Source organism: Microtus oregoni, unplaced genomic scaffold, assembly GCF_018167655.1.
Source record: "Microtus oregoni isolate MIOR12 unplaced genomic scaffold, Mior012 000001F_ref0000356, whole genome shotgun sequence".
NCBI lineage: Eukaryota > Metazoa > Chordata > Mammalia > Rodentia > Cricetidae > Microtus > Microtus oregoni.
Genome location: NW_024543060.1, coordinates 72965865 through 72985565, shown reverse-complemented (window position 1 = coordinate 72985565; position 19701 = coordinate 72965865). Strand labels below are relative to the sequence as shown.

Here is a 19701-nt window from a genome sequence, read left to right as displayed (position 1 = left end):
AGTTTATTGAGTGGGACAATCTATCAGTAGGAATTCATATTGTAACTCTTAACCTGTAAAGCTAACCTGTTTTTTTCCACGCAAAGCATCAGATATCCATAGCTATCATAGAGATACTCAAACGAAACAAAAAACCAAGAGCACACTATATAATACTCAAAGGATATGAGTTAAAGAACAGTGAAGAAAAACAATAGAAGCAAAAACTATAATGCCTGTGAACATTAGATTGATATAGTCTAAACATACCGGGATACTGGAAGTAGAAGCTTTTGACATAAACAACAGATGCATATGTGTGTGCGTGTGTGTGTGTGTGTGTGTGTGTTTGTGTAAATCATTCGGCTATGTGTCCAGTGCTACAGTATTTTATGTATCATTGAAGCATGTTTAATCTGCATTTCTCTTAGAGTACTTTAACCATTTTATAGTGTTTTATCTCAATTTGAAAACAAGGATAAGTTACTGGTCTCTTGTAGTAAAAGTATTACAAATAAAACTGTTCTGAGTTTCACGCCTGCCGTATTTCTCATCTAACCCCATCATTCCCAATTTCCATTGACGGATAATCACTCCAAAGACTTTTGCCTTCCTATTATTGTGTGCGCAGTTGTAAGTCCTTTGTTCTCTAAGTGACTTACCTTTGACTGGTATGGAATGCCTAACTTCCCTCTATCATGTGTTAAATTTTATACTGACAGTACAATGAAAATAAAACACAAAGTTCCTATCTTCTATATTCAATAAATATATTCAGAAGTATCAAAAGTTACAGATAAACTGAACATTTAAGCTTTTGGACCTCTCTAAACATTTAATGGTATTATAAGCACCTAAACTATAACCTTACTGTAGGTAGTAATTAAAATATACTTTCTGACTTACATGTTTGTGTGTGTGTGTGTGTGTGTGTGTGTGTGTGTGTGTGTGTGTGTGTGTACAGGTGCAGAAATCTGCAGAGGCCAGAAGGGGACATCAATCCTGCTAAATTATATTTACAAATGGTTGTGAAGCACCTAACATGGGTATTAGAAATTGATCTTAGATCTGGTACATGAACAATAAGCTCACGGCTGGAGAGATGTCTTAGAGGTTACGAGCACTGGCTGCTCTTCCAGAGGAATTTAAAAAGAAAATGAAATTTATGCCCTGGGAATGCTGAAGCATGCATGGGAAGCCCATATATGGCGGTTCTGTTGAACTTGTCCATATATCGGTTTCATGGTCTAAGTTGATGAGGATGAATGACTAGGTCTCTTCCTCAGGAGGGCACCAGATTTCATTACAGATGGCTGTGAGCCACCATGTGATTGCTGGAAATTGAACTCAGGACCTTTGGAAGAGTGGAAAGTGCTCTTAACCCCTGGGCCATCTCTCTAGCCCTTTTCCAGAGGTCCTGAATTCAATTCCCAGCAACCAAATGATGGTTTATGACCATCTATAATAGTATGTGAAATAGAGGCATAAAGCCAATGGAGTGTATATATATATATATATATATATATATATTAATCTTTAAGAAACCAGCAAGCTCTATTAACCACCAATCCATTTCTCTAGTTTTAAGGTTCATATTATGAATTGTATATAGCTTCTATCTGTATAATTTTTATCATATTGGAGCACGGCCATTTAGGTTTATATTATAAAAACTAGATATTCATTCATTCATTCATTTATTCAGTACTTATCTCCATACCTAAGAAAGAGACACTGTCCTAAAATGTTTTAAAGAACATTTTAAGAACATAAAGAATTGACCAATTTCCAATAATTTCATATAGTCCCATAAAAATAGATTCAATTCGCAAAACATCAATAACTTATTGACTTGTAGTTATACATTTAAGTTGATCCTTAAGAACTTATTAAACATGGACACGTCTAACTGCTAAATTACAAACTGAATTTCAAATGAAGAGAGGGAGAAATCTACCTATCTTTTCTCATTTATAAGAAACTCAAAATAGTCAAAAATAGCTTTGATTATTTTAATTACAGGTTAATGTATTCTAGATATAAACACAACATCTATATTACAAACAGCTCCATTTATTGATTTGGGCATTGAAAAATCGACTTCAAACAGAATCATCTTTACAGTGAAATAGTGTACCTGGCTCCATAATTATTATAACACCTTTGTATTACAGCAAAACTGAGCTAACCTGCTTTAAGAAATGAACTTGGAGGAATCTTTTACAATATCAACAGACTTTGTGTGCTCACATGTTTCTTTCCTAGTTAAGAATATTTAATGACTTTGAGACATTAAATGACTGAACGAGATTAATAGTATCCTTGGCATCCATGTTTAAATATTAGCCATGGTGCAACAATTAACACCATGTGATTGGTTCATCCAGCAAGTCTTCACTATTTATTATGAGCAAAAGGGCGCTGTGGGATGGTGAAGGGATATAAAAATGAATTACAAGGTCTTTGGTTTTGTGAGCTTAGAAAATAGCTGCTGAGACAGTAAGATTCATCACTACGATACAAGACACTGTATAATAAATTCCAGAAGAGATATAGAAACAACATGGGACACTGCTAGAGAGAATGGAGCCATCAATTTCCAGTACAGATCTGCAGACGCCTCCACAGAGTGTCATTTAGAGTTGAAAGATAATTCGGGTTTTGGTAAAACTAGACAAGCAGCAGAGGGTAGAACAGGGCTTGTCAACCGGAGCTACCACACAAGAGACCTGCACATGGGTTGTTAAAGAGCGCTTAACAGCACCTCTCTCTCTCTCTCTGCAGTGACATACTCAAGAGATGATCTTCACCTGGCCCGGAAAGGGTCCATTCTGCCCTTTGACTCAAATACCACGCAACAGGAAGAAACAAAGACGCACAGTCTAAGCTGCAGGCATGACAGAGCTGGAGTCATTTCCTGCATGACTCAAGTAGATGCCTATTGTGAAGAAATCAGGAAAGTCTTACTTTAGCCCTCTATGGAGAGGACTTTATTAGGATTTTATTATCATCATCATCATTATTATTATTGTTATTGTTGTTGTTATTGTTGTTGTTGTTGTCGTCATTATTTTTTGTTTTTATTATTAATTTATCTTTACTTTGAGATAAGACCAAGCTATCTACCCCAGACTGGACTGAAATCCTGATCCTCCTGCCTCAGTTTACCCAGTGCTAGGATTATAGGCAAGTGCTGCTATCCCTGGCATCTGCTATGCTTCTGTTTCCCATGATGAACTCCTGACTATACAAATTAGTCAAATAATTATGTAAATTAAATATATATATCATTTCTACCAAAATAAAAATGAGATGGCCCACTGTCATCCAAATTGCATTATAATATATTTAAACAATTAGATTTCAGCCAAAATATTCAACTGAATATAAACTCGTATAAAGTAAAATATAGTGACTATTTTGTATTAGAGAAAGATTATATGATGACTGTTTTTGTTTATTACTTTAGCAATTGTCTAAATTTTTTTGGAGCTCAATGAGACATTATTGGAAAGGAAAACTATCCTGGGTCAGGCAAACTGTAAATGTTAGAAGATGCCCAGGGATGTAAATGGAGGAAAGAAGGGGTTATCACTGCCCTTTGAGGTTGTACATGGCAGAGAAGCAGACACATGTTCAGAAGGGTCCTTAGAGAAACCCTAAAGAAGCCCCAAATAGTAGGAAAATATTTTTTATGGCAGACACAGAAATAATAAAATGAAAAGTGGGGCTTTTCTGTGTACTTCAGAGAAGCAGGCAGACTTTGAAGACTCCTGGCTGTGGCCCCATACCTTCTGTATGAAGGCAGGAATTCTGGGGGGAAGAGTATAGTATCCCACCAAAGAACTGATTATTCTCCCTACCTCTTTAGCATAGCTTACCACAAACCCCAATCAGGTAAGAGATTCTATTCTCTTGACCAGAACTTCACCTTCGTGCCTTTATTACAACTAGCACAGCTCCACTGAGCCAACCCTGATATTATTTAGGAGCCAGATTTTGGATCACAGCCCTCAAGCAGACCTCCTATTCACAGAATCAATCTCAAGTTCTGAAAAAGCATTTTTTGACTTCTATTGTTGGTTGTTGGACAATTTGGTACCCATATAGTGAGCGTTCTGATTTTCACCCTCATTTCCATCCACCGCTCTTGTGCTCCCTCCTCTCTTCAGCCCCTTCTTGATTCACGGTTTGAAAAAAAAAACATATTTTTATAAATGAGAAATAATTCAAATGTAAAACAATGACTTAACGTTATGCTTTGAGAGACAGACTCCTGAAATCAAACCAGAAGTCGATTTTCAGTCAGATGCCCAAAGGACCAAGAAACAATAAAGTCTGAAACCTGTATAGAATTGTTACAAAGGCATCTTCTTCTAAAGGGGCCAATTTTATACCCCATTATAAGGAAAAAAGTACTGGACCATGAACTGAACTGATGTATTTATAGAAACAGCCTACAGTTTTCACCTCCGCAGTTTGCTGATTGAAAAGAAGCCTGCTTGGTCTCCAGGCAGGCCAGGGAGGATTAGCTAATTGAGGAGAGATGGTGTGAGGTGAACCCATGGGCCAAGTGATGGCTGAGCATGTCACAGACAGGAAACATCTGAGGTTACAGGACTCAACTCCAGAATAGCCAGAGATCCAGAATACTCAGCCTCTCCAGTGTCTTTCTCTACAGCTCCTGTTTGTCAGTGTGAAAATCCTAAGTATCAAGGTTTATTGGGGTGACAGCCCCCTAAACCTCTCAGAATCCAGAAGGAAGGCTACAGTAGGTGAAGACTGAATAGAGGGGGTCTGAGGGTGACAGGAACGAATCAGCTCATGTATGTCTGTCTCCTCCTGTTCCATCATGTATGTCTGTCTCATCCTGTTCCATTTATTCTTCCAACATTCTCACCAATGCTCTCTTGATTCTCTCTCTCGATTTTTCTTTTGATCCCACAAGGCTTCTAGTTTATATACGCACACAGACACAATTAGGGATTCTCCGGCAATAGCCAGGATAGCAGGGTCAATAAATCACATAAGGTTGGTATCTGTTTGCCTACGTAGGTCTCAGAGGGAGCGTGGCTGTGAAACACCTGGGCATATCTGAAAAGGGTGAAAAGAAGAGGCTGTGATTTCTAAGAGGGGGAGAAGGGAGTTTATGTGTTAACTACATCTGGGTGGTTAGTTAAGCTAGTTTGTAACTGGTAAATGTAGAAAAAAAGGAAGAAGACCACAGCAGGGCTGCTCACTCTCCGAGCGCTTTCTTCCACAGCTGCTGGGAAAGCAGCTTTCTGGTAACCACTGCAACTAGCGTAAGCTGTGGAAGGAAACCTGATTTTGCTTGATCCGCATCTAGCATTTACTCAAACGCTGAATTAAGGGGAATTTCTTAGTCCTAGAGATAACATCCGAGGTGGCCAGATAACAAGGGGAAAGTGGTAAGGTAAAATCCAGAATCTAGCAATTCCAGCCTCCAGGTCAAGCAGTGGCTTTGTTCCCGCTGACAGCTCCCCCACCAGCCGCACCCCACCATGAGAAGAATTTCCTTTCTCCAGGACCTTTTCGAGAATTCAAGGCACCTAGTGTGTGTTCTATATGTCAAGATTATGTAGGGAAATGAAAAGTCATCCAGTAGAGAGTACATGAGAGAGTTATGCCTTTGGGAATTGGTGTGGGGAGAGAAACCTCCAGCTACAAATGGCGCACAACGTTCAGCAAATATATCCACATAAAACCTGAGAGAGCTTGGGAAGGAATTCTAGACACAAAAGAGGAGAGTCAAGCATGACTTCTTGGTCGCTGCATTTTCTTAGGTGGGTTCTGTTAAGCAAACATAGGCCCGGCTCCTTTAGGAGAGGCTTTCTGACTTAGTATTAGTGATAAAAATCTTGCAGCTCTTTTAAGAAGTGGGAACCCTGATTGCTCTTCGAGCTGATGAGGGAGGGGGACTTGATCGGGGGAGGAGGAGGGAAATGGGAGGCGGTGGCGGGGAGGAGGCAGAAATCTTTAATAAATAAATAAATAAATTAAAAAAAAGTTCTGCCATCAAACAGTTAAATAGTATTTATGAATGGCTAGTGGCATGTTTCTTGGTGGTGGCATGGACCTAGGAACTCCATAGAGTTGTGGCAAGAAACATGGCGCCCACTTGTACCTTAAAAAAAGAAATAGAGTAGGTGGATGTGGTGGTACATGACTTTAATCCCTGAACTTGGGAGGCAGAGGCAGGAGGATCTCTGTGAGTTTTAGGCCAGCCTGGTCTACAGAGTAAGATCCAGGACAGCCAAAGATGCAGAGAGAAATCCTGTCTCAAAAAAACAAAAATTAAAAATAAAAGAAAAAGTTTTTAAAATGCCACGTAAAGATGAACAATACAGAGAAAATCTGGATACTGTTATTGTGTTGTCTTTGAATTGTTTGACTGTTGAGGAAGGAGCAACAGCTGCTAAAGGACATTTAATTATAAGTGATGCTGGATTAATCTAACCTATGTATTTTTAAAAAATGCCTTAACTTCAAAATTTAAAGGACATGTCACTTTGGAGGAGAGGTGTTGCTTTTGTTTCTACAGGATATGAGAAGCTGTGAATTCATTCTTTTATTTTACATAGTTTTACTGATAAATGGTAAGAAAATCTTCACAAATCAATTTTACCTATGATGGATTCTTTAAACAATGATTTTAATGTGTTTCATTTTTACAGCATAGCCCTAATACTCTAGTTTCACAGAATGCTGCATGGAAAAGGAGACAGTCTACACATCTTATATTACATGCTAAGTATCAAAGCAAGAGGAGTAGGCTAGATGCTACTTTTCAATTTTCACTACTCCAGACTTGTCAGAGCTAGCAGCGGGAGAAAGTTGAAAAGCAATTTTTAAGCACCCAGCTATTTATAAAATAAAATAGAAACCTTTCAAAAAATCTTCCTCATAATGTTTGATATGATTAACATTGTTTTACCCATCTACAAAATAACTTAGTGAGTCTGCCTTGTATTGTGTGTGTACACTGTTAATAAATTATACATCCAAATTGAAACACAAACACAGAAACCTGCAGTAAAGCTGATATTTCTCTCACTGTTCTGACAAATGTAATGTAGACATTGAACTATTTCTTCCCCTGGCTAAGTGTCTACACCATTGGCACATGGTTAAGAAACACAATCAAGCATAAACGAGTTGTCTAATAAATGTCTGGTGGGTGCAGTATGTAAAGATAGAATAATGTGTGAACTCTATTTGCCCCACATATTTTGTAAATTTACAATGTTTAAATACCTACGAATTATTTCTTAAGTACCTAATACCTTTGTGCATGTACCGAGAGCAAAGCATGTGATCACTGATGTGACCACAATCCATGGACTTTAAGCATGCACCAAAAGCCAGAAATGACACAGAATGAAATTCTGCTCTGCCATTGTAAAGAAACATAGGTCAAATGACATTTTGATTTTGACCTGGTGATAACTACTTCGGTCCTGGCCTCAAGGTCGGGATAATATTTCAATGCTTTTAATTCACTGGATTGGTGATGATTAGGTACAACAGTTCCCGGAGATAATTCAGTTATCTGCAGAGGAAATCAATAGAAATCGCACCTTGTGCAAACCAGGGCAATCTGGGCCAAAGTGGGCATCGCCTCTCCAAGTTTCATCTTCTGAAGTTGTGATGATTTTTTATTAGAAAAAAAGAACAATTCTTCAGAGAGAGAGAACAAAAAGTTCGATTAGGTGCCAATGTCACTGAGATGTAAAGCTCCCATGTTTCCTGCTCCCAAACTTGTCGGGCAAGACAGGGAAAATTTCAAGAGAATTCTATTTGTCTCTTGTATATATGTTTTCCTTGTTTTTTCAGGATTTCGATTTTCAGCTGTTTCACAGTTAGATAAGTGAAATGCTTTACTTAAGAGACACCATGGTGAAGTGTATAAATGTTTTGCAGTCAAATAAATCTAGTCTTCATTTGGGCATTGCAATGTATACCTTATTAGAAACTGAGCTAATAATATCTAAGTCTTATATTCCTAATATATAAAATGGAAATGAATATACTTTTATTTCCTTTTTTAAAATCTTACATGAGGATTAAAAAATGAGGAGATCAGCTGTATAGTAGCAACTAGGTGTGTGTGTGCATACCTATGTATCTTTCTCTAGGAATATAAACATATACTCATATTAAAAATAGAGAGGAATTAATTTCTGTTTATATGTAATTGTATATATATATACACACACTGTTCATATGTAAAAATAAACTTATCCTAAATACATATTTGCTGTGATACAAGTGTGTACATCCTACATGTATGTGTCTATATGTTGATAAATATAGGCACAAATATTGAAAGTTCACAAGGATTTTATCAGAAAAGTTTTCTTTGGCTCAAGATCTCTTCAACTTTCCTTTAACCAACTTGGTAGATAATAGTAAGTGTCAAATGTTAACAGTTGTTTTCAGATACAAATGACAGTGAGTCATCATGACTCTGCCCATTCTAATGGGCAGCATGAAGCTGCATTCTAAAGCTTCATCAGTGTCCATTGACCTCAGGAGTTCAGGATTTTAAATCAGTTCTTCCTTTCCAGTTGGTCCTAAGAAACAAAACCAAAATGGAGCCTGTGTGTTTTCTCATGAAGTCACAAAACTAATGAGTAATTTAACCATAAAAATCTACAAATAGTATTTCTGTCTTATGACCACACCCTTCCTCAAATACATGGGCATTTATATTCCTGCCACAAATGGAAGAAACACATGTGGTCTTAGAAAAGAATGCTTATTTATGTCACAAGTTTGCAAGCAGGAGAGGAAAAAAGAGATATGAAAATGAGAAGAAAATGAGAGGGAGGGAGGGAGGGAGAGAGAGAGAGAGAGAGAGAGAGAGAGAGAGAGAGAGAGAACAATCTCAATCAAACCTCAGGAAGTAATTTTGTAAACAATGAAGAAATGATTCCAATGTATGAAGAGGTAAAAGACACAGAGTAGCTGATAGAACACCACAAAATGAAAAGAATAAAATTGGCTACTCATAATCCCTGATGTCAATGCTTACAACAGAACTACAGTATCAAGGCAGTGTGGCAATAAAAAAAGAATATAAAGATCACAATGGACAGAACAGAGAGCCTATAAAAAAAAAGAGGCACAAAAGTATAAACAACTAAATTTGACCAAAAATCAAGGGAAGTATTGTCAAAAAGTAGATGCTGAAATAACTGGATACCACATGGAAAACATCCAGCCTAAATGGAGGTTTTACATACTTTCTAGAAAATTAATTTAACAGTGAACAATAAATTTAGATGTACACCACCAAAAGTTAAACTGTGTGGGCACAGGGAAAAAAATCTGGGCCATCTAGGATGTGGCAATGACTTTTTTAATGCATCATGAAAAGTAGGGTCTGTGAAAGAAATGAGAAACTAGACTTCAAACTTCTTGTCTGAAAAAGAAAATGGTAAAATAATAAAGGAACAATAAGTGTATGGAAATATTTCCCAGAGATGTCTGTTATCTAAAATATACATGGGATATATAAATTTGAATAAAATGCATACACTGGACATGTACACTATTTATATATATTTCAGATATATGTTATTTATAAAGTAGACATGACTAATGAGAGAGGACATAAAGCTAATTGTTTTCATAGTTCCAATTCTGTAATGGATCTGTTAATTTTTGTTTTGATAGTGGGTAAGTATATAAAATTTATCCAATAGTAAAAGCAAAAAAATTAATGTAAAGCTTCCGGCTTCCACATCAAATGCCAATTCTTGCTGCAATGAATGTTCATTAAGTTGTATAGAGTTTGGGTGTATTAAATTTTTGCGTATTTGTAAGGTTTTTATAATAAAGTTTGTTAAAAATAAAATGCACAACGATCCCTTAAACCTCAAAAATAAGGAAAACAATCTGATAAGATGGAACCAAAGTTCTTAAAAGAATGCAGCACTAGGGAAGACATTCTGACAGCAAATAGCTTATGAAAAGATGGTTATGACCCTCTGTCACCAGAGAGCCATATTAAAACTAAATAAGCTAATACTACATACCTAACTACTGTATCCAAAATGTAGAACAAATCAAGCTCACCAGATGTACAGAACTGAACTTCCATTTCAAATAGGGATACAAGCACTGCTGAGGCCCTTGTAGGTAGTGTCACTGTCCCACAGAACTATACAAAATTACTTAAATTGTACAATCTACAATAGTGATCTCAGATATTAACTAAGCAATTTATATAGGAAAACATGTCCATATAAACATCTGCTCAAAGACAATGTTAGCAACTTCATACAAACTTCCCAAGACTTGGAAGTCAACTGGATTACCTTCAATGAGCTAAGGGATGAACACTGAGTAGTATAAACACAGACACAGTAGGATGATATTCAGCACTAAAATGGAATGCGTTATCAGATCAGGTAATGATGTGAAGGGATATTCAATGCACACAGCTAAATGAAAGAAGCCAATATGAAAGGCCACTGCCTATAATATGAAGGATGTGAAGATTACCATAACGGAATTTCAGAGAGTTGAAACTATTTCACTGGTGAATAGAAGCCAATATACCTTTTCCTAAACCATCACTAGTGTAAGCTATGGACTGTGAATAGTAAGGGTGTAACAAAGTAATCAATACATTACAAATGACTTACCACAATATGGAAGGTTGATAATTGGGGAACGTATGACTATAGCAATAGAAAGTCTAGGGAAAACCTTGGTACCTTGGAAATTCGCTGCATGCCTAAAACTTCTATTAAAATTTATGTGTTTTAAATCAAAGGAGGGGGAAGAGAAACAGCCAAAAATCCAGTGGCCTAAATTCCAGATTGCATTCTGTCCTACCATTTTTATAAACAAATCTGAAAGTTGTCAGGCTTGGATTGAGGCATGAGTTCAAGCCACAGTGTCCACACTTACACAATATGGACCACATGTATTCTCGATGAGGCTTAGTTCTTATGTAGTTCTGTTCTGATGACAAAAGAGTGAGTGTAAGCAAATCATCAGTTCCAGCTGTGTATGTGTGTGTGTGTGGTTTTGTGTGTTAAAAAACCAATCAACCAATTATCATGACCAATTGTCAAATTCTCAGAATTACCTCGAAAATCTGGATTTGACAAAATTAATTTCTAATATTTCTTTGACACATGAAATGTGAACAAAGTTTTATTAAAATGTAATAAAAGTTTTGCTCATGACTATCCACATGATTAATTAAATTCTTGTTAGAATCATTTAATTATAATTTTGAGAAGCAAGTATCTTGGACTCATCTACTAAGTTTTGAACATATATCTGCTGAAAGGCCAGCGTTTAAATGGTATACCGAGACCAGGTAGAGCAGATGTCTCCTGCTTCATTGTTGCTTCTCTTTACTGCATCTAATGCAATTTAGGAAACATCTTTTTTACTCTGTGATGAAAGCAAGTTAAAACATCTATAAAGATAGAAAATGGCATGTATTATAAGACAAAATGTTAGTAAGAAAAATCATATTTTTTCAGAATTAAAAAAAAAACATAAATCCTATCAAACCAGAATTCCAATGGACTTTGATATTGGTTGTCCACTTTTTTTCATAGCAAGATAGAGCCAAATTCCAATTCCCTTTTCTGGGACACAGCCAGAAGCAGAATTAATTCGACCAATTCATCCCATATAACACATCTTGACAGTTCACTAAAAAGTCAAGTAACTCTATAGAGACTTTCACTTTTGAAAAACCATCAGTATAAAAGCCTCAAAACTTAAACATACATTCACTAAAAGAGCAGTTTATTATATTCCTTCCAAATTTAGAGATATGGAAACAATGAAATCAGTAAGGGAACTATGAAGCATAATTTTCCTGTAGTGTTTCTAAATACACCAGGGAAATATTTGCATTAAAACACGTGTTTTCATAAGTCTCTTGATCTCGCCATTTCAAAATCAGCAACTTCAAAATGGCAGGGGGACCATGCGGATACCTAAAGTTGGGAACTGGACATTCCTGTAAGTTTCTACTCACAGGCTAGAATCCTAGAGTGTGCATAACATAAATTTTTACTAAAATTTAACAGCACTCTAGTATTTTATCTCTTCTTATCTTATGTAAAAAACCCTCAAGAGAACAACAATCACAGGCAATGACTCAAGGAATTACAACTTTGAAGGGCACAAAACTGGTGAAGATATGGAACACATTCTCATCATAAGCGGGTCACTTCCCAACAAAACTAACTATAGAAGTGGGTAAAACGTCTGTGAAATTTGGAAAGAGTTTCTTTTAGAAGCTAGTATCTTATGGATCATGGAATCATATAGAAGGGCACACTAAGCTCTACTTTTCCATCTTCTAGGAACAAACTTAAAAGAAATTAAGAGGGAAAAACATTCCAAAACATCATTTATTGGCAAATTTTACACAATAACCTACAGAAGATGATAAAAGAAAAAAGAGTGCAGCTGAAGACTGTGATTAAACCATAGTTGAGCTAAAAATAGGGTCACGTAGAGGACTTCAGTTTAAAGACCACAAGACAGACTTAAGCCACACATTTGTAATCCTCAACGATGTCAGAGAAAATAATTTTTGCCTGGCAAAGATTCCGAACCATCAAATTCCTAAATCATCTGGGCACTTCTGAAGATCCCTAAATATAACAGTCTATCTTAAGAGGAAGAAAAACTTGTTTCAAAACAATTTTCCTACATGTCTGAGATTCTTGCTTGAGAATCTCACACTTGTGCCTCTGCCTTTCAAATAAATGTTGGGCATTTTTCTTTTGCTATTTTTAATCTATTAAGCATTCGGGATATTCCTGGTATTTGTAGTTTACAAATTTATTTCCTCATGTAAGCTCAGCAAAGTTATGTCATGCAGCATGTATTTTAGATCTTGAGTAATACCTACCTAGAAATGACTCAACAGGTGTCACCCATATTAATAACTTCAGCTTCAAATGATGTTAAATATAGTGTTTGTTCAAATCCCGCAAAACTATTTCAATGTTTCAAGATGATGATGATCTGAAATTCACTGATAAAACATAGCTATTTTTTTTTAAACCCAGAGTGGGATAGCCAGACATTTCAAAGGGGATAAGTTTATATTTTTCTTACATATGTGATGTCTGGACCATGCTTTCTAAAGTACGATTGTTATATTCCTTTTTATGCATGTACATACATAAATTTGCTTTCATCTTACAAGGTACTATATAGTTCAGAGTGTATATTATACAATATATTAATGTTTTATTTATTATAAGAAAAACAATAGAGAATAACAAAAAGAGTATATTAGCATTATCTAAACTTCTGGTCCTTACTAAAATGATTTAAATTTCTGAAATTTTAGTTTATTCTACTTAAAATACTGACTCTTCATACATTTACATCCTCTCTGACTTATATAACATGACATAGAGGAAAATGGTTTTGCTTTGTCTTTATCATTCTTCCATAACAGCCAATTTTCTATAAAGACTTCACAATTTCTTCCTGTGTCACTTCCTTTAGCAACTCATACCATCACTTACATCCTTGCGGCCATGAATCCTCTTCTCTCTCTGCTGCTGCATTCTTTTTTTAAAAGATTATTTATTTTTATTTTATGTGTATGAGTGTTTGGCCTGAATGTATGCCTATGCACCCTGTGTACCCGAAGCCCATGGAGGCCGAAGAGGGTGTCAAATCCTAGGAACTAGAGTTAGAGACATTTCAAGTTACCACTGGGGTCCTGGGTATGGAACCTGAATCTTAGATAAGAACAGAAAAGACTCATGACCTGAGCCATCTTTCTAGTCCCTACTGCAATCTTCTCGACTTTTCCCACAACTGAAACAAATCTCCCTTCAGCCAAGATGTCTCTCAAGCATCTTTTCTTTTTTTCTCTTTGATAGGCTCTCCTAAAAGTGATGAGTAGTTCATTTGGTACCACAGTGGCCATTACAACTTAATAGACTATCTCTCTGTAGAAGGATCCTCTTGTATCGGTTATGAACGCTCATCTGATTACCAAAGCTGACTTCATTCCAGCATATTCGCCAGACTAGGCAGCATGTGACAGCATCCTATTCAACTCATTTTACTCAGTATTTGTGCTGAAGTAAACACTGTACCTTAAACTATAACATTGATCCTGAGCATTAGCAAGTTACACCTGTGACCCCACTGTCTCTGTGAGGGCTGTCTCACCATTCTCCCTCTCCTGATTCCTACCTTATAAATACTAATGTCCGCCATCACAAACCTTTCCCCTGCTGAATTTGCACAGGCCTCCTGTAAGATTTCCTCCTTGCTGTCCATCACCTATATATGAAATGGTAGCTTCCCCAGATAGAAGCTCAAGGTAGCAACCTAGTTATTCCTTGCTTTATGTTCCAATGGGCATCAAACTTTACCTGTCAAAATATAGACATGTCATTTTCCTTTCACCTTTGAGCCTCACCTTCTTCATTTGGCAAAAAATAAAAATAAAAAAATAAAAAATAAAAACCAAAATGAAGTGTTTGGAAATCCCCCTTCTTTGCCATCCTCCACATCTAGGTGAAGTCTAATATACATCCTATTATCTTCAGGTAGCCCTGTAAGCAATTTTAAACACTTGTATCAGATATTGACAAAGACAAGCATTAAAAGTGATCCAATTTATCCTCTCCTGATTTATAACACCAACATAAGCTCTCTACATGGCCCTTCCATGATTAGGTTCTGTCTTCCCCTTCTGACATCCCTAGCCAGACTCAAACCCCAGAGTTCGTTCTAGAACACATCAAGATCCCTCCCCTCCTGGGTCCTTTTATTCTTCCCCATTCATTTCTGTTGTTGTTCTGCACTTATATTGCAACTCTGATCTTCATCTAGACCTCGGTCAAATGTCCCTCTCCCTGCTCCTTTAAGGCTTGAGGCAGAGAGGGACCAAGTGTGAATGACCTGGTTGTTATGAAAATGGACCAATACACGGCAGCTCCATGTCACCAGAAACTCTAGTATTAAGTGCTTCAAATGATTCTAGAGAGGTCATAGAGCATGAAACATAAATCCAGATAATCTAGTACTGGAAGGCTTTGTCCTCTTTGATTGTTGTTCATGTTTTGTTATTACTAAACACAGACTTCAGCCAGGGTGACAAAAGACAGGATATGTAAGATGTGCTGAAAGTTCTTGTGAGCAAGGATGGCACTCTATGACTAGGTAGCACCTTGCATGGTGCGATAACAGTCAGCTGCATCCTCACTAGAGCAGACGCTTGATCCATTCACCTAGTCATGTTGCCATACCTAGCTGTCTTTTCCTTTCTGGTCTCGGCTCTAGTCTGGGTCTTGTACTTATTAATTACACAGTGCCAATAAAAACTCTAAAGAACAGTGACGAAAACAGTCCAGTCAGACATTACATTTTTTTTCACAGTGTTTCTTCTGAATTAACATTGAGAGTTCATGCTGACTTCAGACTTGAAGTTCAACAAGTCAGAAAGAAATAAACCAAGACATCCTCATTCAAGACGAAATATAACTCCAACTAACACTTTAGAGGGAGCCACAGTTTTCACAACATCATCACTTTCGAATCTTTGGGTTTCTTTCTGTCTTCAGAAGCAGGGGTACCATGCATATCAACCGTTGCATAGCGGGGCTAAGAACAATCAGGAAGCCATAAGAAAGTAACAGAGTCTATGCTGAGATACTTTTCCAGATGGATAAAAATGCTAGGTGCAGATACTTTAGATAAACATCAGAGGATTGCCTGTCTAATGTTGAGCTTTGGAGATTTTTTCCCTGTAATCAAGTATGAGCTTGTCTGGAATTCAGATCCTCAAAAAGAAGTATAAAATTGGGATAGCAGAGTAGATGGAAAGCACTAGACCATTGGTTCTCAACCCATGGGTCACGACGTTGGGGGTCAGATGACCCAGGGGTCACCTAAGACCACCAGAAAACAGATATTTACATTCTGATTCATAACAGTAGCAAAATTACAGTTATGATGTAGCAACAAAAATAATTTTATGGTGGGGGGGTCACCACAAAGTGAGGAACTGTATTAAAGGGTTGTTGCATTAGAAAGGTCGAGAACCACTGATCTAGATTTAAAACCATTTATAGTGTCTACCACTTCTTCTTTGTTAAAATAATGAAAACACAATCAAGTTTTAGGGTTAAGAAGACACATACATGAGTTCCAGGGACAAATTTGTCAAGTGAAATGCATTACAATATTTGAGCAGGTGTTAATCCATTCATATGCTACTCATAAAATTTCCAATAAAATTACTCTGTATTTGCATATTATGTTAATTAGTGTATATATAGGCACTAATTTTTATGTAATAAATAAAAACATTCAATTAACATGTCTTTTGCAACTGAGAAAGCCCAGAGAGTTTGTGTGTTTTTCCAACATCACACAATTATTATTGCAGCAGAATCTGCAGTTATTCTATTGTAGCATGCCAACAGTAAAACTTTACAAAACAAATGAAATTAATTTCCACAGAGAATCATTTACGTGGGGGAGTAATTAGATCAGGAAATACCCATAAAGCTGAAATCTTTTATAGAGACCTTATCTTTTATGGTGAATTTTATTTATCACAACAAGTATAGATCATGACATTTTAATAGGTTTTTTTTTTTTACTTTTCAAGTTTTAAGCAGTCTAATGAATCACTCTTGAAAAATAAAATTTTTATTACATTGGATTTCAGTCTTTTGACTTTAAGTGAAGCAGGTTTAAGTGAAGGGTTTAAGAATTCCATGAGTTTTTCCTTTGAACAAACCCATGACAGGGAATCATTAAACACTCAAAATGCCTACATTGTGCTAACAGGAGGATTCTCTGAAGCAATCTCACTTGGAGAGACTTGGGCTGTTTGTTATTCGGGTTGGAAACTGCCTGGAATGTCTTCACTGGAGGCATTCTGTCTTCAGTTCACCCCAGAAAATGAAGTGGTGGCTTTGTGATTAGGGTTTGCTTGTTTGTTTGCTTTTATCTCAGCAGCCTATCAATCTATGCTTCTATTTATAAATGTTAAGCTTCGCTAGTTGGGAAAGGGGAGGCATGGCTGGAGTAAGGGACCTTCAGACAGAGGGCTTTCTGGAAGGTACAATGGGCCTTATCTCAGAATTGCACATTGTTTTGAGAATATGCTATAGCACACCTTCAGAGCGGTTTCCAAGGGTGGCAAGAACCCATGTGCTCACCCTGAACTTCGTGATGAACAAGTCACACAGTTATACTTTCAAAAGGCACATGGCTAGCTCTATTATTTAAAACAGCTGCTCCAGCAAAAATGTGTGACTTTCAACTGGAAATCAAGTTTACTGACAGAAAGCCCAGTGTAAAGTATTACGAACTATAAAACATCAGAACAAACAAAAGAAGAAAAGTAAAAGAACAAAAAGAAGTCGAGGCTCAGAATAAACACCTAGGAACATGTTACACAGTAGTCCAAATTGCCCTCTGCATGATGCTTCCTCATTGATCCGGAGGACACGGAAATGCAGAGGGCAGAATGGGACCCCATGGTCTTTTACACAAGCAGGAAGGCATGCAGAAAAGTCTCTAAGCAACGGTGCAAACGCAGTTGACTTGGAAATGGGACTAAGTGCGGAGATTGAGAAGAAATCAGATTCTTACCATCTGAGAATGACTCCTAGGACATCCATTGATATCTTCCACTTTCTCATTGGCTAAAACCAAAAAATAAAACAAAAGAGAGAAAAAAAGAACAACATGCTTAAGCAATGAAGTGAAACACGCACAGGGGTGAATAAAAAGAGGCGATCTTTAAAATAAAATAAAAAATTAAAAAACACCAAGCAGAAATGCCACTGCTTCCCCTACTCAGCCTCCCAAGCCAGGGACAAGGGAGCCAACTTGTTATCAGCCAACAATTCCATGTGCACAAATCAAGCAAAGGAAAAAAGGGTAAAAAAAAAAGTGAGTGAGTGAGGAGGAAGTCGCTGCTGGCTTTCCAGCTGTGCCAAATGACGGCTGACATGAAACCTTTCACAAATGTCCCGGCTGGATCAGGATCCAGTTTCAAGGAGTCTCCGTGTATGAGCTCCTCCGGTTAAGGAAACACACACATGGGAGGCATATGGTTTAACGAGGCTTTCCTGTCTGATAATGCTATATATGTAAAGACACAGTTTGAGCTATTGCAGAGTGCGGCCAGAATGCCCTTTTCAGTCTCACGTAAACATACTCAATTAAATCGGAGACAGGAACACTCCTGTCTTGGACACAGGAGACCATTCGGTAGGTATCAGACCTAAACTACAATGTAGCAAAAGAGTAGCGAGCAGAGAGCCCCTCCGAGTTGTCAGAGGGCAGGTCTCACCGATGATCTGGATGATCTCAGCCAGAAGGACCCCGTCTGTAATGTCCTGCTGCAAATCCTTAATCAGCCGCTTGTGGCCAGATTTTGCCAGGTAGTGGTTGGCCCAGTCAGTGTAAATCTGTGGAAGACAGGGAGGGAAGAAGTGAGATGGGGCGTGGGAGCAGAGAGACAAGAAAACTGCTCAAGGCAAATGCGAGACTCGGAGGGAAACCGTTCAGGATCGCATTCCAGCTAAAGAAGTCACAGCTCCAAAGGAAACAGTTGTAAAGTCATTTTTAAACGGCTCTTTCCCCCACTTATCTCTTGTTTCAAAGGACGATGAATCATTCCTTTCAAAACCATGGACTAGTCAGTTGTGACCAAGCAAAACTCCCTTCCCAGCTGACTCGGGAGGAGATCGCTAATGGAACCAGTTCGGGTTTTCTCTTTGCTCTTTTCCTCCCCCCTTTATGTTGAAAATAATCCTGTCTGTGTAAAGGGAAGCCACCTGGTCTGACTTATGGAGAAACTTTGTAAAAATGTGTTTCTCCGAAGAGACGTTATTGAATTTGCCATCTGAGATACTATATGTGACAATATTTTGGCATCCTTTTATGAAATAATTGCAAATGCCTTCCTGTCTAAGATATTTTGTTTGGACTGTCATCTCTTATTTTCAACCTCCCGAAATGTGTTTGTATTAGAACAGGGAGGCAGCAAATGGAGTTACGATTACAATACAGAACAGAGAAGTGTATTGTAAACCACAGGGTTGGCAATTTGGCTTATAAATAGGTGATCCCAGAAACTGGCCGGTCATGCTATAAAGGAAACCTGAAGTTTCAAGAATGCCACACACATAAGCACAAAAAGAGTTACTTCTTAAAACCTTACTAGTCTATTAGGCTTGAAGATGTTTCAATTGCATGGGTGGTTCATTAGTAATTGTGTTACAAGGTAGATTATGATAGGACATAATATTTTTTTAAAAAAATTGAAAGGAGAAGAGAGAAGGGGAAACAAGAAACAGACAGAGGTGGCTGCAATCATGGCTCCGAGGTTGAGAGTATGCGTTGTTCTAACAGAGCACTGACTTGGGGTTGCTCACTGTCACCTGCTGCGTCATCTAAGATCCCGGGGCTCATATGCACTCCTCTGGACCTCGAAAGCAATACACACCAATGCATATTCCCATACATAGACATATGTAGGTACACACGATTAAAAGACAAATCAGTTTTAAAAAGCATACAAAAGTGGTATAAGAAAATAGTGGGATCAGAGCTGGGATGATAAAACTCAGTTATGAGAAATCCATGAAAGAGTCTTCCCTTCAGAGGGTGTGACCCAGGCAAGGAAGAAGCTTCAGAAATGCGGAGTCTAAGGAG

General features: G+C 37.4%; 1 protein-coding gene across 5 annotated transcripts in view; it reads right to left on the bottom strand.

Moving 5' to 3' along the window:
- The window catches only part of Nav3 (neuron navigator 3), a 709344-nt gene that overhangs the window by 201187 nt on the left and 488456 nt on the right, over nucleotides 1-19701 (bottom strand). For 4 of the 5 annotated variants that reach the window (XM_041665541.1, XM_041665547.1, XM_041665565.1 and 1 more), the window contains exons 3-4: nucleotides 18335-18452; nucleotides 17629-17681 (exon numbers count right to left, since the gene is read on the bottom strand). In XM_041665541.1, coding sequence (XP_041521475.1) covers nucleotides 17629-17681; nucleotides 18335-18452 — 171 coding nt within the window. Of the gene's footprint in view, nucleotides 1-17628; nucleotides 17682-18334; nucleotides 18453-19701 lie in introns of those variants that run through there. The other variant, XM_041665573.1, reaches the window with a different exon arrangement.